Source organism: Falco biarmicus, chromosome 16, assembly GCF_023638135.1.
Source record: "Falco biarmicus isolate bFalBia1 chromosome 16, bFalBia1.pri, whole genome shotgun sequence".
NCBI classification, from domain to species: domain Eukaryota; kingdom Metazoa; phylum Chordata; class Aves; order Falconiformes; family Falconidae; genus Falco; species Falco biarmicus.
The window spans coordinates 4,180,756-4,202,541 of record NC_079303.1 but is presented as its reverse complement, the minus strand read 5'-3'; the positions used below and the strand labels follow the sequence as shown (position 1 = coordinate 4,202,541).

General features: G+C 60.4%; 2 protein-coding genes across 3 annotated transcripts; both read left to right on the top strand.

Annotated features, from left to right (window-relative positions):
- The first annotated feature begins 2,932 nt into the window (after positions 1 to 2,932).
- Positions 2,933 to 8,141, top strand: REN (renin). Its single transcript, XM_056361850.1, has 9 exons — positions 2,933 to 3,033; positions 3,606 to 3,762; positions 3,928 to 4,051; positions 4,344 to 4,462; positions 4,636 to 4,832; positions 6,031 to 6,153; positions 6,680 to 6,824; positions 6,945 to 7,043; positions 7,470 to 8,141. Exons 1-9 carry the CDS (start codon positions 2,933 to 2,935, stop codon positions 7,629 to 7,631), a joined length of 1,227 nt encoding a protein of 408 aa, XP_056217825.1. The 3' UTR covers positions 7,632 to 8,141.
- Positions 8,142 to 11,791: 3,650 nt separating this feature from the next.
- ETNK2 (ethanolamine kinase 2) lies at positions 11,792 to 21,136 on the top strand. 2 transcript variants are annotated; one of them, XM_056361602.1, is made up of 8 exons: positions 11,792 to 12,030; positions 15,922 to 16,181; positions 16,686 to 16,823; positions 18,015 to 18,157; positions 18,261 to 18,344; positions 18,757 to 18,926; positions 19,625 to 19,698; positions 19,869 to 21,136. In XM_056361602.1, the coding sequence occupies exons 1-8, from the start codon at positions 11,821 to 11,823 to the stop codon at positions 19,939 to 19,941; spliced, it is 1,152 nt and encodes a 383-aa protein (XP_056217577.1). In that variant the 5' UTR covers positions 11,792 to 11,820; the 3' UTR covers positions 19,942 to 21,136. The 2 variants fall into 2 exon arrangements, with proteins under 2 accessions (XP_056217577.1, XP_056217578.1); XM_056361603.1 differs by lacking the exon at positions 11,792 to 12,030 and adding an exon at positions 13,339 to 15,469.
- Positions 21,137 to 21,786: the final 650 nt, after the last annotated feature.

Here is a 21,786-nt window from a genome sequence, read left to right as displayed (position 1 = left end):
CTCACAAGCCTCATGTGTTTTTACTAGCAACAAAGTCAAGGATGAGAAAAGTGTGTAAAATGCGTGGGAAGGACAGAAATGTGCTTACCTTCTCGTACTGCTTTAAAAGATCCCTCAAGAAATAAGGCTCTTCAGTGAAACTGGCTAAGATTCCATTTAGAGAGGGAAGTACTTAATATTTCAAATTTTATTTTAAGAAACGCACTTGTTCAGCCTAACGCTAGAGGAATGCATTTATCTTTCAGGAAAGCATTTGTTTCTTTCTGGAAAGCATTTTCCTTGATTTTCCCCTCTTAGCTTAATTGTTCAACTCCTTGAAAGCAGGCAGGGAAATAACTTAAGAGCGTTCCCCTGCTATTTCCAGATGAGCAGCTCTTTATGGGATGTGTAATTGTAGGAAACCCCAGCCCTCTGCAGCAAACTGCAGCAGGTTTCCCACAGCAGTACAGGAACTGAGTGGGGAGATTGCACCCATGTTACCTTCAGTCATCGCAAATTCAGGTTAAGTGATGCTTTGGTTAGAGCTGCCTGATGCTTTGAGGCTGCGTGGGGAGCCTTGAGCATCTTCCCTGCAAGGCTGGGTCTCCTGGAGGGCTGGAGATGAAATCAGTGTGGTCCCAGGGCTGGCTGATGTCCCTGTGGCCATCCTTCCCGGAGCCTGGTCCTCGGTAGGGCTCCTTCCCCATCACCTGGTTCCTATGACCCTGTGCACAAAACCACCCCTTGCAGGTGATTTAAAGCCCTGTGTCAGGTCTTTACGTTGCTGCTCCTGTGCACCAGCTGCTCATCCCTGCTCGCTGCTGACGGAGGTAACTGGAAAATGCCTTGCAGGGATTTTCCTTGTATGGGGGAAGGTGCTGAGGGGCATCCTGGAGCCCTGGTGCTGCCAGCGAGCAGGTCAGCCTCAGGGCTAGCACTGGCCACTGCAAGGCAACAGCCCTCAGTTCTCTGAGGGGCTTGGGTAAGTTGGTTTTGTCTGTTTATGCCTTGGTTTCCCTTCCAAGGGGTTTGTGGTGCCATTCCCTTGGCATGGGGTTGTCATCCTCGAGGATGTGGGATGTGCTGTCATCCTCCAGGACCGGAACAGGCTGGTGCTGCCTTTCCCCTGGGACTCCCCGTCCTCTGCCCTTCCCAGCTGCATCCCGCTCCAAGCTGCCCCATGGGAGTGGGGTCCATCTGTCCCTCCTAGGCGAAAGCCATGCCCAGAGCATCTGATGCTCCTCAGAGCTCCTGCAGGTGTGCCTCCCCTTGGCCCTGGGTTGAAGGGCAGCTGGAAGCACTGGAGTCCCATGGTCCTGCATCCTGAGACCACTTTCCCCCTCTTTCTTTTGGACTCGCACTACAGCCCCGGGCTCTCCTTTGGGGAGCAGTGCTTGGCAAAGCAGGCAGAGCCCATGCGATGCCCCGGGATGGGGATTTACGTCTGGTGGCTCCTCGCCAGGCTCTCTCTCGCATCACTGTGGCTCCTGACCTCTGCACCTCGCTGCAACCTGCGCCGGGGCACGAGGCTCCCCCGAGTGACGCAGCGCTGGAGCCCAGCGTGGGAAAAGACGTCAGGGCGCGGGGGAGCGGGGCTGCGACCTGTGGGGCACAGCCTGGGTGCCCGCAGAGGTCAGCCTTCCCCTGGCCCCAAGGACTGCGGCTAAATTCCCACAGGGGAAGGAGGCACTAAAGCCCTGGGTCTGGGGGCAAAGCTGTCTGCAGCCTGTGGGGTGTCCCCCTTCGTGGCCCCTGGGTAAGGGTGACAGCAGTGCCCTAAACAAATCCCGTCTGCAACGGGAGCATGCTGGCGTGATTACGTAGCTGGGGGTTTTGAGGCGGGGGCAAGTGTGTTGTCAGGTTTCTTCCAAGAACATTTTTATTGCTTTTGCAACCATTTCCCACCAAGGTTCCCTGAGGTCAGGCTCTGGGCTGGGAGCCACAGGGCCTGATCCAGCACCCACCACCCTGGGCTGGGCACTGCTTGAGGAAGCACAGCCGTGTGTGAGCTGGGGGCCAGCGATGCACCTTGTAGCAAGGAGTCCCCAAGCTGAGGGTTTTGAACAGCATCTCCCTTCCAAAACACAGGGCAGGGCTGGGCGCAGCGGCTCGGGTACCCAGAGCCACGCTGAGCTCCTCTTGTCCTGTGCAAGGTAAGGAATGGAGTGTTCTTCCCTACCGTGGTGTGCCTGGCCAGGCTGGGGAAACTTGTACCTTGATCCAGTATAGTATGCAACAACTGCAATGAGTTTAGCTGTTCTCTGCTCCAGGCTCTGCGTTAAGGCTTTGTTCCCTCACTGCCTTAGCCGAGCTGGGGGGTTGTTTCCCCCTTGCTGCGCTCAGAGCAGCCCCCACAAGGGCAGTGGGGTCTGGTGGGTTTGCAGTTGGCGTCTGCGTGGCCGAGGGGGTTGTGGCTGAGCGCCCTTTGCTGTTCCCAATCCCAGGCCTTTGGGGAAGGGCAAATCTGGTTCCTCTGCAGCATGGAGCCTGGGGACATCTCCTTGGCCAGACTGCCATCTAGACCTGAGCCACCACCACCTGCATCAGCATCACCCACCAGCTCTCCTGATTGACACCACCAGGCATTTGGCCCGTGGCCTGCACACAGTTAGCGATAGCCAGGCGCTGACACGTAGCAATGCTATTAACCGCAAGGAGCGTGGGCTCACGGCTCCCAGCTATTCACAGCTCCCCTTGCCAGCCGTGCCTGTCAGCCATGCCCACCTGCTGCTGGGCACGGGGCTCTTTCAGCCATGCCACCCTCCGGCAGGGACTGTCACAGCCAGCATCCAGCCACCTGCCCTTGGTGCTGCCCATGGGATCCTCAGCCCTCCCCCGGCCAGCGGGGAGGAGAAACCCACAGGGATGCAGAAACACAGGCTATAAAAGCATCCTCCCCTTTGGGATGCAACTAAGCAGCTGGCAAAGGAGGCGGCTGCCCTGGGAGAACGCGATGCCGGCAGGACACAGCAGGAGGGTGCAGCAGTATCTGGTGGTCTTGACCATGACCTGGGGTGCCAGCTTCTTCCCCTCGCCAGCCCAGGCTTTGCAGAGGTAGCAGGCGTGCGTGTTGCGGGTGGCCCGTGGTGTGCTGGGTCTCACCGTCTCCCCTTGTTCCTGGGTGCTTGGGCTGGTGCTGAGGGCTGAAGGGCTCTCCTCCTGCTGCAGCCATGCTGGGAGATCCCTTTCCTCCTCCTTGTCTTCCCTGCACTAGCACACCTGCTCTTCCTTGCTCCTCTCCCTCTCTCCCCTTGAGCACCGCATGGCTCAGCAGCATCCTGGTCTCCAAATAACCAAGGAGGCCAAGATGAGCGTTTCATTTGTAAAGCAAACGAGCCAAGCGTGGGGCTGGGCTCAGCCCGGGGGTGGCTGCCCGCTGTGGGTAGATGCCTCCTGCAGCAGCCACCCCCGCGTGGGGTCCCCGCCCTGAGTGGGCTGTGATGCATCCCCCCATCCCCGGGGCCGGTGTGGGGCTGGCAGCCCCACGGCGTGGGGAGCTGCTGCCATCTAGAGCCACCTGGCTGGATTTCCCAGGGCAGGAATGCTGGGCGGGGGATGGGCGAGGGGGGTGTGTGTCTTCTGCGGGTGCTCCCTGGCCCCCCAGCCCTGCCCTCGCCCCCCGGCAGGATCGCGCTGCGGGGGATGCCCTCCATCCGCCAGACGCTGCAGGAGATGGGCATGAAGGTGTCCGACGTCTTCCCCGAGCTGAGGCAGAGCAGGCGCAGCGGGGTGGTCGCCCCCCGAAACGGGACAGCCCCCACCCTCCTCACTAACTACCTGGATGTGAGTGTCTCCCTGCGTGGGGGGCTTGTCACCCCAACACAGCCCCGCACCCCCCGAGTCCCACCCGCTGCACCCCACGGTGCGTTCGCTGCCACGTCTGTGGGACCCCCCTGCCCTGCCTGAGCTGTGCCCCCCGGGATGCTCCCCATGCCGTCCTTCTTCCAGACCCAGTATTTCGGCGAGATCAGCATCGGTACCCCCGCGCAGACCTTCAAGGTGGTCTTTGACACGGGCTCGGCCAACCTGTGGGTGCCATCCTACAAGTGCTCCCCCCTTTACAGTGCCTGCGGTGAGTACGGGGGCATGGCCCGCCACGGGGTTGGGGCTGACGCCCCCCCAACCTCAGCTCCAGCTTCAGCTCAGTGACCGTAGACGAGTCCCTCCGTCTCAAGGGCTGCTCAGAGCGGGCTGGCATGGCTGTCTTTGCATGAGGGGGGGGTGGTCTGCCACTGTCAGGTCCCCTGGCACTGGGGCAAGGTGGGTTCATCACCCCACGGAGGCTGCAGGAGTAGAGACCCTCAGCCGGTCCTGCTCCTGCTGCCTCACTCGCGTTCTTTGATGCACCTTCTCCTTCTCCCCAGTTTCCCACAGCCGCTACGACTCCTCCAAGTCTCGGACGTACGTAGCCAACGGCACGGGCTTCGCCATCCGCTACGGGACGGGGAGCGTCAAAGGCTTCCTCAGCCAGGACATCGTCATGGTACGTGCGTGTCCTGAATTTGCAGACCTGGAGCTGCTGGCTCAGCAAGGAGATGTCCACGTGTGGCTCTGCTCACCCATATGAGCACCCCTGGTTACCCCAAGAGTGGGGGGGGGCTCTTTGGGGGATTTAGCCCCCCAGCTCCCTGCATGGATGCTTGTGCCCTTCCCCAGGTGTCAGACATCCCCATCATCCAGGTCTTTGCCGAGGCGACAGCGCTGCCTGCCTTCCCCTTCATCTTTGCCAGGTTTGATGGGGTGCTGGGGATGGGCTACCCCAGCCAGGCCATCGACGGCATCACCCCTGTCTTCGACCGGATCCTCTCCCAGCAGATCCTCAAGGAGGACGTCTTCTCTGTCTACTACAGCCGGTGGGTCTTATGGGGAGCAGGTGCCAGGGCTGGGGAGGTGTTTGCGGGGCAAGGCATGGGCATTGCAGCCACGGCAGTGCTGGGTTTGCACCTCGGGATTGGGAAAGAGCCATGGCTGAGGCTGCGGGACCTGGTGGGGGTGGGGGGCAGGAGCACGTTGAGGATGCCTGGAGGAGCTGGGGTGAAATGAGGCGGCACAAGAGGCAGAGCCAGGTGGATGCTTATCTGGAGCTGCTGGGCAGGGAGTGCCGAGGCCGGGAACGGCTGCTCCCTGCTCGTTTGTCACTGTCGGATTGCACAAAGTCACCAGCTCTGCTAGTGGGGCTGGAGCAATCGCAGCCGGGAGTGGATTTAGCGCTTCACCTACAGGCAAAATAATAATAAATCAAAAAATCACCAAAAATCTATTGAAAAACCTGCACAAACAGCCAAACTTTTCATTTCCTACCCCAAACTGTTGTGCCCCAGCATCTGTTCTCCCTGCAGCACCAATACCTGCAGGAGCAGTGGGTAGATGGGCCCCATCCTGGCAGAGCAGGAATGCTGCCCCCCAGCCCCAGCAGTCCCCAGTGGCCCCACTGGCAAGTGCAGTGACAAACAGACCCACAAACTCATGCTTCAAGCAGGCATGGTACCTCTTCACCTCAGCTGAGGGTGGATACATCAATAACGAACAAAACCTAACGACGCTGGCTGCAACTGCAGCCTCATCTGGGTGCCGCTTGGGTGCCCTTGGCACCCCAGGGATACAGCTGCTCTCGGCCCCCAGGCTTACGGAGCATCTCTTTCTTTGCAGAGCTTCGAAGTAAGAAGACACAAAGCACGAGCGCTCTCAGGACAGCACCCACTAACAGCCACCCGTGCACCCCAGGGCGGGTCAGCAGCCCCTGCTCCCACTGCCAGGCACTGGTCCATGGGAGCTCACGCGCCGCAGCAGCCCTGTGCCGGGCTCTGCCCACATGCCTGCCCCACACAGGAGCCAGCACCCACCTGCTCAAATGCCTCTGCATGTGGCACCCCCTCTCCTGCGGGCTCTTGCACCCCTCTGAACTAACTCGGGGTTTCTTCTGCTCCAACTCGCTCTCCTCCGCTGCTAACCGGGTCAGCAGAGCCTCACGGCTGGGGCTGGTCCCTTCTCACTGGTTTTTTCAGGGACAGGAGCCGAGGGGGAATCACTCCGCTGTGTTTTGCACCCTAGGAACATGCCTCTCAAACCTGGGGGGGAAATAATCTTCGGGGGCAGCGACCCAGCCTACTACACCGGGGACTTCCACTACCTGAACGTCAGCAAGAGCGGCTACTGGCAGATCAGCATGAAGGGGTGAGGGCAGGGAGCAGCACCGGGCCACATCCTGCAAAGACCCCTGGGTGGGTGAGGGTGGGCCTGGGAAAAGCTTGCCGGGTGGTGGGGAAGGTGGTCCATGGGGATTTCACTCGGTGTTGCTGGTGAATGCTTTCCCCTCTGGAGGGGAGCAGGTTCCTCCAGAATTGCATCTCCAGGCTCAGCCAGGAGGGAGCTGGGGAATGCGGAGGGGGTGGCACCGTGGGCTGATTCAGCTTGGAAGCTGCAGTGGAAGAGTTTAACCCCCTTTAGTCCTGCAGAAGGAGTGTGAGGCACTGAAACAATTCCGCTTTGTTTCATTTAAAAAAAAAACAAAACAAAACAAACCCACACATGACAAAGCTTAGCCTTCACATTTGAGAAGCTTGAAGGGAGGATTCCCGGTGCTGCACATGCTCTGCCCAGCCAGTGATCCCTGCACAAAGATGTGGCACCCATGGCCCTGGGAGCCAAGCTGTGGTCACCATGGGACACTCAGGGTCACCCCCCTCCCCTCCGGCTCCAGGGTGTCCGTAGGGGCTGAAATCCTGTTCTGCAAGGAAGGCTGTTCAGTGGCCATCGACACAGGAGCATCCTACATCACCGGCCCAGCTGGCCCCATCTCTGTGCTGATGAAAGCCATCGGGGCAGCAGAAATGGCCGAAGGAGAGGTGAGTAAAGCCCCCCCTCTGCCCTGCTCCACGTGCCCACCACCTGCCGCCTCAGCTGTCTGTACCCCAGCCCACCCCCGTCCCAGCAAATGAACTCAGCGCTGTCTCCTCCTCCTGCAGTATGTGGTGGACTGTAACCAAGTCCCTCAGCTGCCCAACATCTCCTTCCACCTGGGCGGGAAGGCCTACGTGCTCAGTGGCTCAGCCTACATCCTTCGGGTAAGCTGCATCCCTCCATGCGGGGCGGGAGGGCAGCTCCCCCCCGGGCTGGGTGCATCTGATGGGGAGAGCAGTGCATCTCGGGGTGCAGGTCTCCTGCAGCACCCTGCGCCCTCCTGGCTCCCCTAAAGCAGCTGAGATGAGCCCCAGAATGATGCTTCTTGGTTTTCCCCACACCCTTCTGTTTGGCAGAGGTGTCTGGATGAGCCAGACCAAGCTGTCGCTGCTTCCTTGGGTGGTTTGGGGGAGATTTGGGGTGAGCAGCAAAGAGCAGAGAAAGGGAGGGATCCTCCTTCCCGGAGGAAGGAACGTCGAGGCCAAGCGGAGGGTGCTGAGCTGGGGATCCCAGCCCTTCCTCAGGCAGGCTGCAGTAGGGATCTGCCTCCTGGCATCTCCCTCACTGTGTGGCTCTCCTCCTCTTTGCAGCAATCCCAGTACGGGGAGGATATCTGCGTGGTGGCTTTCTCAGGGCTGGACATCCCACCCCCGGCTGGTCCCCTCTGGATCCTGGGCGCCAGCTTCATCGGGCACTATTACACCAAATTCGACCGGCGCAACAACCGCATCGGCTTTGCCACAGCCCGCTGATGGCTGAGGGGGGAGCTGGGGAGAGGGATGAGGGAGCCAGCCTGGAGGCAAAGATACCACCAAGAAGAAATGGTTTGAAGTGCAAACGAAAGCCGAATTTCCTTACAGCTCAGCCACCTCCTCTCTTTACCGAAGCAACTGCAAAACCTCACCTTCTCCCACTCCAAAACCCCCGCTCTGCTTCCCGAGAGTCTCTGCTGCTGGGGAGAACTGAGCCTTCAACGCGCCTTCTGGAAGAGCGTGTTCAGTTTGGAAATCAAAGCGGGATCCTATGTCCGGAGGGAGCTGCACCTCCAGCGACTTTCAGGGTGATGTGCAATAGTACAACTGGCATGCAGCGAGCTGCTGCTGGCGTGGAGGTGCTCGCAGGTTGCAGACAGACGGAGGAGGGATGATCTGTTACGCTTCGTGCTATTCTTTAAATGGGAGAAAAATAATCTGGCTGTGTTTGAAGATAGTTGTAGCTGGTGTTAACTCTACCCCTCTTCATGATTTTAATATTAAACAGTCTTAGAGCAACGGGACCCTGTCTAAATGCTTGTTCTTGCAGAGGGGAGAGATCAGACACTTTTATTAAGAGAACTGGATGACGAGTGTCCCTCTTCTAGGATCCACCACTGCATTTATACCCTTCCCTGTTTCATAAGAGCGAAACACCCTCCCAGCTAGTGCCACAGCATCTACATGCAGGCAAATCAGGGTCTTTTCAAACAGCAAACAAGCTCTTTCTGCAGGAGATGAGCTGCTGTGTGAGCTCCCCATGCCTCGACCTGCCTTCCCATGGGGGGGGTCAGGACCACTGGTGGCACCTGTGGGGACAGGGAGAGGGTGAATGTCTGCTCTGCTGCTCTTCGGGGAGGGGAAGGTGCCTGCGGGTCTGATTAAGGCTGGCTGACTTTGTCCCACCAGGAAGGCAGCTCTTGCTGCCCCAGTGCCTGGATCTGTTTTCATTGCCACGCTGGCTCCAGCTAACAACTAGAGGCTTGTCTCTGTCCTGGCCATGTGCAGAGATGCTCAGCAGGAGCATGCCGGAGCTGTGAGCCCCGTGCCAGCTGGCCCAGCAGGAGAGGCAGACCAGTGCTCCCAGCCGGAGGCTGACATTTCCAGTTCTGCAGGAGAGCTGTGGTACTTCAAGTTACAGCAGTAAATCCAGGCGCTCCGCGATGCCAAGCAGTTTGCCACGCACCCTCATCCCTAGCTCCACTAGCTCAGGTGCTGTGACTGCTTGTGGTCCACGGCCGAGCCCTGGGAAACGTGCCTGTAAAGCAGAGCACACTTGGGCTTCTGGAGCAGAGCCTGGAGCAAGCCACCATCTGAGCGTCATCGCTCGCAGAAGCTTCTCATCCTCATTTCTGCAACCAGTGATGACTTCGGATGAATTCCCAGTGCTGCCTGGAAGCGCAAGCTGACACGAGCTGCCTCTCAGGCTGCAGGGATGGTTGGGAGAGGGATGCTCCTGCCAGCACCGAAACAGTGGCTGCTGGGTGACCTTTCCAGCCAGGTAGGCAGCAGCCCCCACTCTGCTGGCCAGCCCTCCCCCTCCCAGCACGGCACCTTGTCCCTGCCCTGCCCCACGGAGTGGCAGCGTGGCCTTACAGCGCAGAGGATGTGGCTAAAGGGGTGTTTGTCCCTCCCAGGGGGGTCTCCGCAGCCACAAAAAACCTCAACGTTGGGGTGCACAACCCCGGGTCTCCAGGGACAGGAAATTCAAGGCACCCAACGAGGTTACTTGTTTCTTTCCATCGCCTTCTGATCCATCACCTCCAACACGGGGGCAAGGGGAGCAGCGGCAACGGCTCTGGGGGGCCCGGGGGGTGGCGGGAAGGGGCCCCAGCGGTCAGTGTATCTTGCTTTCATCCAGCGTTTCCTGAGCACACCCGGGCGCTCCAGGCAGCTGCTCATCAGCACAGGAAACCCGAGGGGCTGGGAAGCAGGGGCAGCGCGGGCAGGGAGGGCAGAGCTGCCCGGAGACCCCTTGGCGAGGGGGGATCTGCACAGCTCAGCACTGGAGCTACAGCCCAGCCTCTCCACGACCTTCTGGCCATACAGGGATGCTGGCAAGCTTCTCCCCTTCCTTCCCCCTTCAGGGAAACCCTCCGCTCAGAAATAACGAAGCCTCCTCTGTCCTATTCTACACCACCATTTGGTGTGGAGATAGAGCCCACACTTCTCTCTGGTCTGGAGAAGGCTCCATGTCAGCTTGCAAAAGCACCGGGTGACCTAAGCCCCCACGCTGGCTTCTGCCTACACGGTCAGGCTGGCCTAAAATAGGATGTTTTTCCAGTTCTGTTCCCCTTCAGCACATTGGGAGGGAAAAATGCCTGGGCTGCTTGCAGTGCTGCTCCTGGGCCCCTTAAGCCAGTTTATTAACACCTCTAATCGCCTGCGCCCCGGCAATTTCCTCGTGGCTGCTGCGCCGTCTGGCTGCGAGGCACGGCCAGCGTGCAACCACCCCGTATTAACACTTGTGATCGTTACGGGCAAGCAATTAGGCCACGCTCAGCCCAGCAAAGCGGCGGGAGTAATTATGACCATCCTATTAAAACTGACTATATTTAGAAACGCGGGGAACTGGCTGGATATTATTTAATAATTTTTTTTGTCCCCTTCCCTAAATGATTTTCCCCAAGTCTCCATGGTCCATTTAGCTGGTTTCGGCCGCAGCCGGCTGTAAACTTTGGAGGGGGCGTTCTCCGCTCCGAGTCATGTGCAGTTGTTATTTCCTTTGATAATTAAGCCAGGTCGGAGCGGTGTCAGCGGGCTGCGGGGGGCTGTGCCGACGGGCGAGTCGTGCTTTATCTTTAACATCCAAACCTCTCCCCAGCCCACCTATAAATCCCATATGGGGGTCAGCGCTGGGTGGGTGATGCGGTAATAGGGCTGGTGAGGCCAGAGGGGGGGAGCATCCCTCCTGGAGCCCAGGATGCTGCCAGCACATCCTGGGGTGCAGCTCATGTGTGGCATCCCCGTCCTTTTTAACCCAGATCCCAAAGGGATGGGGGGGGGGGCTGTGTGGAGCCCCCCTGGATGGCTGGGGGGCTCTGGGTGGCGGGTACTGGCAGCAGGTGCAGCAGGTTGGGGGATCCTGTGCAGGTCCCAGCGTGGGTCCTGGTGTGGGGCTGGTGTGGGTGCCAGTGCAGGTCCCAGTGCAGGGCTGGTGTCGGTGCCAGTGCAAGGCCAGTGTTAGTCCCAGTGTGGGGCTGGTGTGGGTGTCAGTGTGGGTCCCAGTGCAGGTGCCGGTGCTGGTACAGGGGCCGGTGCCAGGGTTGCCGTGGGTGCGGGTGCCGTTATGGGTCCCGGTGTGGAGCCAGTGTGGGTGCAGGTGCAGGTCCCAGTGTGAGGCTGGTGTCGGTGCCAGTGCAAGTCTGGTGTCAGTCCCAGTGTAGGGCTGGTGTGGGTGCCAGTGTGGGTCCCAGTGCAGGTGCCTGTGTGGGTGCTGGTGCAGAGATGGTGTAGGGGCTGGTGCAGGGCTGATGCAGGTCCCAGTGCAGGGTTGGTGTGGGTGTGGGTGCCGTTATGGGTCCCGGTGTGGAGCCAGTGTGGGTGCTGGTGCAGGTCCCAGTGTGGGGCTGGTTTCGGTCCTGGTGTGGGTCCCAGTGCAGGTGTGGGTCCTGGTCCCAGGATGGGTCCTGGTGCTGATGCGGATCCCGGTGTGGATGCGGTCCCGGTGCGGGTGCGGATCTCGGGTACGGATGCGGGTCCCGGTACGGATGCGGGTCCGGGTCCGGATCCGGGTCCCGGTATGGATGCGGATCCGGGTGTGGATGCGGATCCTGGTGCTGGTGCGGGTCCCGGTACGGATGCGGGTCCGGGTGCGGATGAGGATCCTGGTGCTGGTGCTGGTGCGGGTCCCGGTACGGATGCGGATCCGGGTGTGGATCCCGGTGAGGGTGCGTGTCCCGGTGCGGATGCGGATCCCGGTGCCGGTGCAGGTGCGGATCCCGGTGCGCGTCCCGGTGCGGATGCCGATCCCGGTGCGGGTGCGAATCCTGGTGAGGGTGCGGGTCCGGGTGCCGGTGCGGGTCCGGGTGCGGATCCCGGTGCCGGTGCGGGTGCGGGTCCCGCTGACCTCACAATGCGGGCGGGCTGCCGGGGAGGCGGGCGGCGGGGGGCGGGCCGGTGACTCATGGCTTCCCAGCGGCGGGCGGCTCCTCCCCGCGGCCGCCGGCCCCGCGGCAGCCCCCGGCACATGGGCCGCGGCTCCGGCAGCGCGGAGCTGGGCATGGCCGCGCCGCCCGGCCGCTGCCCCGACTGCCCGGGGCCGGAGCGGGGCGGCGGGGGGGCCCCCGCCGTGCCCCACCTCGGCATTGCGGTGGACGAGGGCGACGTGCTGCCCGGGGCGCTGCGGCTCATGCGGGAGCTGAGACCCGGCTGGGAGCCGGCCAGGGTGAAGACCAAGGTACGCCCTGCCGGGATGGGGGGGAGCCTGCGGGGACCCCCCCTCCCCCCGCCGCAGCCCCGCGCATCCCCCGCAGGGATGGTCCGAGGGAGCTGCAGAGCCCGTTGGGGGGTCTAGGGTCCGCCCGCGCGGGGCTGTGGGGCTCCCCCCGGGGTGCTATAGGGCGCGCCCTGGGGCACCTATAGCGCTCGCTCTGGGGGGGGTGTAAGGTCCACGTGGGGGTGGTTGTACGACCCACCATGGGGGCTATAGGACCTGCCAAGGAGGGTGCAACGTCCTGTGTGTGTCCCCCCCCAGTTCTCCCCTCCACTCTCGGAGCGTAACCGGCACCGATGTGCAAAGGTGTGACACAGACACCACCCCCCACCACCCCCCCGCAGGCTTTGGGGACCCCTCGGGCAGCCACTGAGCGGTGGCTGCGAATGCAAGGGTGTCCCCAGGGTCCCTCGAGGCTGCCGAGGTGGGTGCAGGCTAGGGGGCTGCTGGGGTGGCAGCCTGCACTGCTGGGCCCCCCACCCCGAGCCCCTCCTGCAGGTGCTGCACCCCTGCCTGCACCCGGTGCTGTCGGGCCCCTGCTTGCAGGAGTAGCTGCTCCTGGGAGCAGGTCTCGCTTGGGTTACTTGTTGGTTTGCACCTTTGCCAGGTCGCATGGGCTGCGTGCAGGTTCAGCCGGGAGCGGGGATTCAGCGCTGGGCTCCTTGCACGGGACAGGGCTTTGCCGTCCGGAGCTTGGCAGGGCTTTGCTGCAGCGGCTGGAAGAGCGGGGCTGGCAGCTGCCTGACGTGGGGGTCCCCTTTCCTCTCCTCACCTCCACCCAGGGGTGTCAGGTCTGCGGTGGAAACACAAGGCTGGTGGTACCTGTGCCCTCACCGGGCTCCGGGCACGGGAAGGTAGCGGAGCTGGATGCGCTTAAACATGTACACGTGTGTATGCATGTCCTCCGAAGGCACACGCTTCCAGTGTGCCTGGAGCGTCATTAAAAATGTATTAATAGCCAAGTGTAATTAAATACAAGAAGCTGCAGGAAAATACATATGAAAGGGCAGATGGCAATGGGCAGGAAGCTGGGAGCTGGAGTTCCTCAGAGCACATAGTTCAGGGGCAGGAAATCTCCCGGGCTCCGAGCAGCACCGAGCACAGACTCAGTGGCAATGGTTGTTTGAGAATGACCCCAGCTCTTTGGTATCCAGGCTTTCTCCAGGCACATCGGAGGGGGTCAGTGTTCAACAGCAGCTTGTGTGTGCGTGCGTGTGGTTTTAATTTAAAAAAAAAAAAAAAAAAAAAAGGCGAAAAAAACCCCCTTCAGCAGTTAGGGGGGGGATTGGAATCTCCAGTTGTGTTTCCCTTCACTGCTATGGCAAGAGCTGTTCGGGAGGAGACTGGAGCGGTGCACTGGTGCTCAGCTGGTTCCTATTAGCGTTCCTGTTCACTTTCCTCCACGCACTGGAGCGGTGCCCGGCTCACACCACCTCGTTGCACGGTGTCAGTGCACAGCTGCTTGCAGGGGCTGTACCAGGCTGCGCTGGTGACACAGGAAAATCTCCTGGTGCTTGGGGCAGGGTGTGGAAGATGGGAAGAAGGCTCTGGGTGCTCGGCCTCCCCTGCCTGCCCTCTTCTTACTGGGGTCTTCAAGCCCCTGAGCTCTGGGTTGTGCCAGCTTTCACCGGGCTCCCACTCCTCATCCTTTAAGCTCTGTCCCTGGGTAGAAGCATCTCCGTACGGAGAAGGCACGGGCGGTATCGGTGAGTCAGCCAGCCACGCTGTCAGGGAAGCACTCACTCCTCCATCCCTCATCTGGCAATAAGAAGAGCAGCAGCAATATGGAGCCAAACCCCTGCTAGGACCCCGGTGGGGCTGGATTTTTTTTTAGCCCCACTTTGGCAACAAGGTGCCCTGCTGCAGTCTGGCCCGGGGCTGTTGGCCACCTCTCGGGATGGGGAGCAGTGCTGGGGGTGCCTGTACGCGGAGGCGGCCAATGTGCAATGCTTTGGGAATGCCGAGGGGTCTTCCAGGGTGTCCGATGGAGCTGCTTTGCTTCGGCACCTTTGCACAGGGCTTGGGTCTCACATTTCATTGCTGCAGGGCTCCTGGTGTGGAGTCAACGCTCGCTTTTCCCCACTCCCTGCTGTCATACAGCTGCAGTAGGGAAGGATCTAGGCTGGTAGCAGCGCTACAGCCCTGCTGATAGCTGGCTGTGCTTTAGATCCACAAGGAATAGCACCGGGCATCTCCCAAGCAGCCATGCTCACTCCTCGGGAGCTGGAGGAGCTGCTGCCGCCTCCAAACCAGTGTGCATGTCTGCAGGTTGCTGACGAACCACGTGTGAGCCTCCAAAGTTAGCAGCCTGGAATTCAGGGGGGATAAGGCTCAGTAATCCCGTTAAACCCACTGAAAAGGGCTGATCGGGCTTGTTGGGCAGGAAAACAAAGCAGCGCAAGGACTTCGCAGGTGAGGCAGTGCTGAGCATCTCGATGTGGAGCTGGTCACCTGCGGCTGATGTGTGCATGGCTGATGGAGCGCACTGGCCCCAGGGTGCACTGTCTTCTACATGGATGGGCCACGTCACCTTCGGCTTGCTGAATTTCTGGCCTCTGGGGCCTGGCAGGACAAGGAGAGGAGAGAGCCAAACGTGGCACAGTGGTGGAAACACAGATTATCTGCCCTGGGAAAAGCAGCTCAGCTCCTTGAGAAGGTTCAGTCCGCCCCAGCTGCAGCTGAGGGGCAGCAGCCCGCCAGCGACGTGATGGCTGGCTCGCCGCTTGCCGTGCTCACCCCAAATCCAACACCAGCCAGCTGTGTAACGAGGGCTGTTAGCACCGTCTAACTTTGGGTGTCTCATTCCAGTGCTTTGAGTTTCCCTCGGGAGGCTGCATGGGGAGCCCTATATATAGGCACCCTATATAGGAGTGTGAGTTGCTGAGTGGGATGTCTAAAATTATCTGTCCCACCCCCAAGCACCGCTGCTGCCATAGCACGTGCCCTCGCCTCCCTCCTGCTCCACCAGCATCACACTTGCTCCAGCTCCCTGAACCCAAAGGGGATGAAGAAAACACTTTCGGGGGAGCAGCGGCACCCCGGCATGCTCGGCCTCGGCGCCAGGCAGGTACCACATGGGGCTGAGCATCCTGCCGGTGCAGGGGGGGCGATGGGGCAGTGGTTTCCCCTGGGGCAATGGCTGGAGGCAACTGAAATTGCTGCGGGATGGGAAGAGGAGCCTGACCAGGCGGCAGCGGTGGCAGCAGCCCCTGCATGTGCGTGGGCAGGCGGCCAAGCCGGGGTGACGGGAGAACAAAACTCTCTTTCCATCTGTGAGGAGCCGTCAGAGCAATGACATGAGACGTCCCCAGCAGAGACATCCCTGCCTATCAGCGACCCAGCCCTGTGGGGAGGGTCAGGAGGAGGAGATGGGGTGGTGGTGTTTGCTCCACGTTGTTTGCTGGTGGGTTTGGTGTTTTGGTTTGGTTTTTTTTTTTTTCATTTTGTGCCAAAAGATTTATGCTGATTACTTGGGAGTGATTCCCAGGGCCGCTCAGGTGCCAAACGTGCTGGCAGCACATCTGGCCTGAGCTATTCCTGAACTCCCAAGTGGGAAATGGCAGGATTTCCACCCAAACCACCAACCTGGTGCAGCTGAAGCCTCATGCCTGTGGCCCCATGCAGAGCCCCAGTTTGCACCTGAGCCTCAAGGCCTTGCAAACTCGTGTCACCTGCCAGGGGAGCTTTTCTGGCTGCTGTGGGCACTGCTGCTTTGTGCTTCCTTTTGCCCATTGCCGCCTTTGCCACCTTGCTGTGTCCCGGGGGTCTGCTGTTGGGAAGGGGGTTTTCCCCCACTCCCGGCTGGCGTGGCAGGGATGTACAGGCATCGGCTCTGCTGCCCTTCTCCCCCTCCAGCTCTTCACCGATGGCATCACCAACAAGCTGGTGGCCTGCTACACGGACGAGGGCATGGCAGACGCGGTGCTGGTCCGTGTCTACGGCAGGAAGACGGAGCTGTTCGTGGACCGGGAGACAGAGCTGAGGAACTTCCAGGTGCTGCGTGCCCATGGCTGCGCCCCCGACCTCTACTGCGCCTTCCAGAATGGGCTCTGCTACCAGTTCCTGCCGGGCATCGCGCTGGGACCCGACCACGTGCGGGACCCTCACATCTTCAGGTGGGCAGGACTCCCACATCCTTGGGGGTGTGGGTCGTGGCGGGGGGGGGGGCACGGTGCTTCTCCAGGCACGAGGGGGTTGCCCCATGTTCCTGGCTGTCCCCCTCATTGCCTGTGCTCCAGATGGGTGCTCGAGCATCGCTGATGTGCACAAATCTGGGTGGTGCTGGGTGATACATGGGCCAAACTGCAGCTGGGTTTATCACCGTGGGGTTTTTTAAAGCATCCCTTTTTGGTGGAGAGAGATTTCACGGGAACCACGGCTTTTGTCTGAACTTGCCTGGAAAGGCGAATGCTGCTTTTGACGCAGACAGGGTCTTGAAGCGCTTCAGAGGCTTGCAGCTGAGGTGGAGGGGGGTTCAGCTGTGCTGACCCTGCGTTTTTTAAACATGACTTTTGGGGTCCCCCCAGTCAAGACGTCTCAAGGCTGGCTTTGAGGAGCGCTCCTCTCGGGAGCTCTGCTACACGGCCACCTCTCACCCCCATATCTGTGCTCCCTTCCAGGCTGGTGGCCCAGGAGATGGCCCGGGTACATGCCATCCACGCCAACGGGAGCCTCCCCAAGCCCATCCTCTGGCAGAAGCTGCACAAATACCTCACCCTCGTGAAGACGGATCTCAGCCCAAAGGTATCCAACCCCAGGTAAAGGCAGAGGGATCCCAAAGAGCCAGGCTCTGGCATGGGCATCCGCTGCCCACCCATCTCTAAGTCTTCCCCATACAGGACCGGGGGAAGAGCCCCGGTTCCCAGGTAAAGCCTCTGTGGGACTCTGGGATCGGTGAGCAGGGCTGGGGATGCTGTTGGGGCTGGATCTGGCCACGTAGCTGCTTCTGGATCACGATCCCTCTGTGAGCAAACTCGTGGCCAAGCCATCAAGAGCAGGTGGGATGGAGGCATCTCCGTGCACCTCCTGGTCCCCTTCCCCCTGCCAGTGTGGGGGTGACTTTTGCTGTGCTAGAGCAGAGACAGCTCTGGCTTGTGTCTGTACAGCACCCAGGCAGGATCCGGCCCGAGCCAGAGACTCCCACCTGCTGTAATAATTTGCCTCCTCCTCCCTGCAAACCTAGCCTGCATTTTAAACCCTTCCTAGAAGAAGCTGAAGCTCAAGACCTTCATACGGAGGGGATCTGAGCAGCAAGGTTGAGCTGACATTGGAGGGGATGCTAGAAACCCAGTATAGATTGAAACAGCCAGTTCCCACTTCAAACCAGTTCATCCCACCTCTGGGAGCCTGGGGTTTGTGCCAGGGTGTCTGGGAAGGATGCGGGCAGCCCCAAGAGGTGGTGGAGGTGAAAGAACCTGAAGGCAAGCAAATAATTAACCTGTTCCCTGAGCAGCAGTGGCGGGACGCAGGGCTTTTCTCAGACTTTACCCAAGCCTGCACCTTTGGTGCAGCCCAGTAGGTAATGATTAACTGGCTCTCTTCTTGGAACTGAAACTTCTGAGGTTACTGAGAAGGGTGCATGCCCTGGCAGAGTCCAAAAAAATTCCCGTTGCCTGGGGTTTAGCTGGGCGCTTTGGGAGTGAGCACTGGGGGCTCGGTGGCTGGTTGGGTGATTTTAGGGGCTGGATGCGGGTGTTAGTGGGGAGAAGGGAAGGGCTGAGGCTGCACCATGGCATCGTCCAGGCTCCCTGGGTACCACGCAGCATGTCAGAGGATGTCTGAGCCAAACCTGGCCTCCCCACCAAAAACGGCCCCATTAGCGCCGCTTTGCATCACTGATGAGTTCATTTATAAAATGCACAGAGGGAAGCAGGGGGCAACGCCACCCCTCTGCCCCCGAGGGAGGTTCCCCATGAGCAGAAGTGATTCCACCCCATCCCCTTCCCCAGCCTCCAGCAGGACGTGCCCAGCCTGGAGATGCTTGAACATGAGCTGGCCTGGATGAAGGAAACTCTCTCCCAGCTGGGGTCCCCCGTCGTGCTTTGCCACAACGACCTGCTCTGCAAGAACATCATCTACGACGGGACACAAGGTGTGTGGCAGCAGCTTTGCACACCCAGTGGAGGGGTCTGTCCCTCGCCCACCTCCCCGGGGGCAGGCAGCTCCATCTCCAGCCCCTGCCGTTGCCTCCACAGAGCACGTTCGCTTCATAGACTACGAGTACACTGGCTACAACTACCAGGCTTTCGACATTGGAAACCACTTTAATGAGTTTGCAGGTGAGTCGGGCTCCTCTCCATGGCACTGAAGGTGGCCCCCCACAGCTGCAGCAGTTGCCCCAGGGTCTCCCCATCCCTGGGGATGAAGGAGGCAGTTGTATCCCCAGTCCTATAGTGAGAAATTGGGCAGCTTCTCCTTGGGCTGCCCGGGGTTAGAGTGATGTGCAAGGGAGGGTCTCTGCTGCTGCTGGGATGCTGCTGGGATGCAATGCCTGCATGAGCCCTGCTCTTACGCATGCAAGGACTGGATGGGTGCCTCAGACCAGCGGGTTGATCCCCAACTTGTGCAACCCTGGAGCTGCAGGGGTTTTTGCTCACCTGGTCGTGCATGAGAGCCCCCACAGTCACATTGCTTTGCCCTGGAGAAACCCTCTGGCCCCCTGGGCATGGCTGACCCCCGCTCCCCTCGCAGGCGTGAAGGAGGTGGATTACCGCCTCTACCCCAGCAAGGAGACCCAGCTGCAGTGGCTGCGCTCCTACCTGCAGGCCTACAAGCAGCTCACCCAGGGGGACCGAGGAGGCACGGGGGTGTCTGAGGAAGAGCTGGAGGCTCTCTACGTGCAAGTGAACAAGTTTTCTTTGGTGAGTGGTGGAGGTGGGCAGGAGCCAGCCCCTCTCGAGGGCTGCCTGTGGGATGGGGGTTTTCTTTGCTCTTGGGTGAGCTGGGGTTTCATGCTGCAGTTCAGCTGGTGAGGATGGGGGTGCAGGTGCCAGCCTGGGGGGCACCTGGGGCACCTGGGGCAGGAGGCCACCCCAAAGAGCTCAGTTGCAGAGGCACTGAGCCCCTAGGCACAGTCAAAGATAGCGCTGGCTGCCTGCCATCCCACCGACACATGCCAAGGGACAGCGTGTCTCTGATCGCTGTGGCCTTGGGCTTCCCTTCAGAGAAGCCGGGCACAGCTGAGCATGAGGAAATCCTCTTTGGTAAATGCCATGGGCAGGTGGAGCCAATTTTCTGGAAACTTAAGGGCAAAATATCAGCTGGTTTCCTGGCTGGAGCTGCCAGGAGGGACATCTCGGCTGCGAACGCAGAGGCTGGTACCCTGAGCATGCTGTGTGGCTGTTCAGTATCCTTCCTGCTGGCATCCCTCACCCGGGCTGGGATCAGACTCCAGAGGGTATAAAAATACACATGTGGGCCAGCCCCAGCTGGCTGCCACTCCATGTCCTGTCGTCACAGCCGCGGGACTCCTGGGACCCGGCCAGGAGAGGCACAAGTGACTCGTCCTGCAGGCAGGGATGCTCCGGCCCGTTTCTGATCCTTGTTTTGTCTGTTGCAGGCATCCCATTTCCTCTGGGGATGCTGGGGCCTGATCCAGGATAAATACTCTACCATAGACTTTAACTTCTTAAGGTGAGTCTGCCGGGGCTGGGGACATTTGCTCCAGTAGCAGTTCAGTGTGAAATAGCTGGAGCAAGAGGATCCCAGTGGTCCCTCCATGCTGAAAGGATCCTCTGCAGCCAGGGGACACAGGACTGGGGGGACGAGCATCTTACGTCTGCCCCCCTCTCCTCTCTTGGCAGATATGCAAAGCTAAGGTTTAAAGAGTACTTCAAGATGAAGCCGGTGGTCACAGCCCTGCAGATCTCTAAATAGCATCTCCAGCCTGTGAGACCCTGAGCTATTTTGTCCTTGCTGCGTCCACAGCCCTCGCATCCCCCTTGCCCCTTCCCCACCCCAGCCGGGGGCGAGGGCAGGTCCTGATGGTGGGAAGGGGAAGGAGAGGAGCTCTGACCCAGCCACCGATTAAAGGAGACCCTGGACATACCTGAGACTGGACCATGAGATGCTAGAGAGGACCACGGCCTCGGAGAGGCCCCTACCTACGCAAGGAAGCCTTACCATCGCCTTAACACCGAGCCCCGGCTTGGCCCCAGTGCCCGGCGGGTCCGTGCTTTGCTGGCACTGCTGCTGCTTGGCTCGGCACCCAGTTTGCTCCCTCTGTGCTGTCCCCAGGGGTGGAAACGGGTTCCCCCCCCAATCTGCTCAGGAGCCCCCAGAGCTGCCCAGTTGTTTTTGCTGCCCCAATGCACACGCTGTGCCCATTGCTGCTCCTGCTGTCCCCTCTTGCCCTGCCTGCTCCATCCCACTTGGGCTGCCACCCCCAACCCAGCACCTTCCTTGGGTCAGTATTGATCCTGGGCTTGGGGCTGTCTCTGAGCTTGGGGCCCTTTTCCATGAGCAGTAGGTGTTGCGGCACTCCGGCTCGGATGGTGCAAAGCAGCACGGGGCAGCAACAGCCATGAGCCACGTGGGCTTGTGACCAGCAGGCGCTGGGTGCCTGCACCCCCTGCGATGGGTTCAGCCCACAGCTGACTCCGCTTTTACCCCCTGACCATGGTCTCCCAAACCTCACAGCATCCTGTGCTGCTCTGCCTTCCCCACCTCCGCCGGGGCCAGGGGGGGTCGGTCCTGCCCCTCATGGACACCATCCCTGTGCTCCTCTCTTTGTGGTGTCCCTCTGTGGGACCCCCCAGACGGAGGCTGAACTGAGCTGACCTGCTCCATGAGCAGCGTCATCCCCTGTCGGCACTCAGCTGCTCCCCCATCACAGGTCCCTGAGGGCAATCCTGGCCTGCTGAGCACTGCCCAGCTCGTGACAGTTGTTGTGCATCAGTCGAGGGGTGGAATCAGACCTCTCTGCCCCTGCCTGGGCTGCTGGGTGAGTGGTGCGGGGACAAGGTGGCCGTCCCCTCCATATGGGCACAGGAACCTTCCCCAGCAAGAACTGGAACTGTTGTTGCATCTGGTGTTTCTTTTGGTGCAAAATAAAAGCTGCTGCTAGCTGGAAGTGGGGGGTGGCAGATCTGTGGGGATGGGTGCAGGACCTGTGCCAGAGTGGGGTGACATCCCTGGGAGTGCACCCAGCCCTTCTGCTGCGGGTGGGGTGGGCTGATGATGTCCCCTCATGCTTCTGAGCTCCTTTCAGGTGCTGCAGGGGACCAACAGCCATGCAGCATGGGAGGGTGTTTGCATGCAGCGCTCGCTGGCTCTTCCCCACGCGCAGCAGCTGCTGGGGCTTCTTGTCCTGGAGCGATGCCCTGGGGTTTAAAATAGCCTTCTGCAGAACTGCTCCTGCATCTTCATCGTGGGTGCCCTGGCGGGCTCTGGCAAGAGCAAGCTGGACCACTTGGCTGCAGCAGGGCATTGGGTGGAGGCTGAACCCCCAACCTGCTGCCACATGGGGCAAGACCCTGAGAAACCGTAGGTGAGTGGTGGGAAAGAGGGGGGAGCAGCCTGGGACCCACCACGGACAGACAGGGCAGGAGAAAGAGAACAAGAGACAATACTGCAGGTAGCAAGAGCCTGAGGAGGGGGCTGTGCTGGAAGAGGGGCAGGGAAGGGGGGGAAACAAGCACCCCCCCATCTGTGCTCTGACTGCCTGGGGCGAGAGCTCCCCATCCAGCCCTCGGCTCTCCCTGACTCCAGGTGGGTAAAGTC

Bases quoted from the DNA above. Each gene is read 5' to 3' on its own strand.
- REN (XM_056361850.1), top strand. From the start codon at position 2,933: ATGCCGGCAGGACACAGCAGGAGGGTGCAGCAGTATCTGGTGGTCTTG. The intron at 3,763-3,927 runs GTGAGTGTCTCC...TCCTTCTTCCAG, and splicing joins TCCTCACTAACTACCTGGAT to ACCCAGTATTTCGGCGAGAT. The intron at 6,825-6,944 runs GTGAGTAAAGCC...CTCCTCCTGCAG, and splicing joins CAGAAATGGCCGAAGGAGAG to TATGTGGTGGACTGTAACCA.
- ETNK2 (XM_056361602.1), top strand. From the start codon at position 11,821: ATGGGCCGCGGCTCCGGCAGCGCGGAGCTGGGCATGGCCGCGCCGCCC. The intron at 16,824-18,014 runs GTAAAGGCAGAG...CCCCTTCCCCAG, and splicing joins CCAAAGGTATCCAACCCCAG to CCTCCAGCAGGACGTGCCCA. The intron at 19,699-19,868 runs GTGAGTCTGCCG...CTCTCTTGGCAG, and splicing joins ATAGACTTTAACTTCTTAAG to ATATGCAAAGCTAAGGTTTA.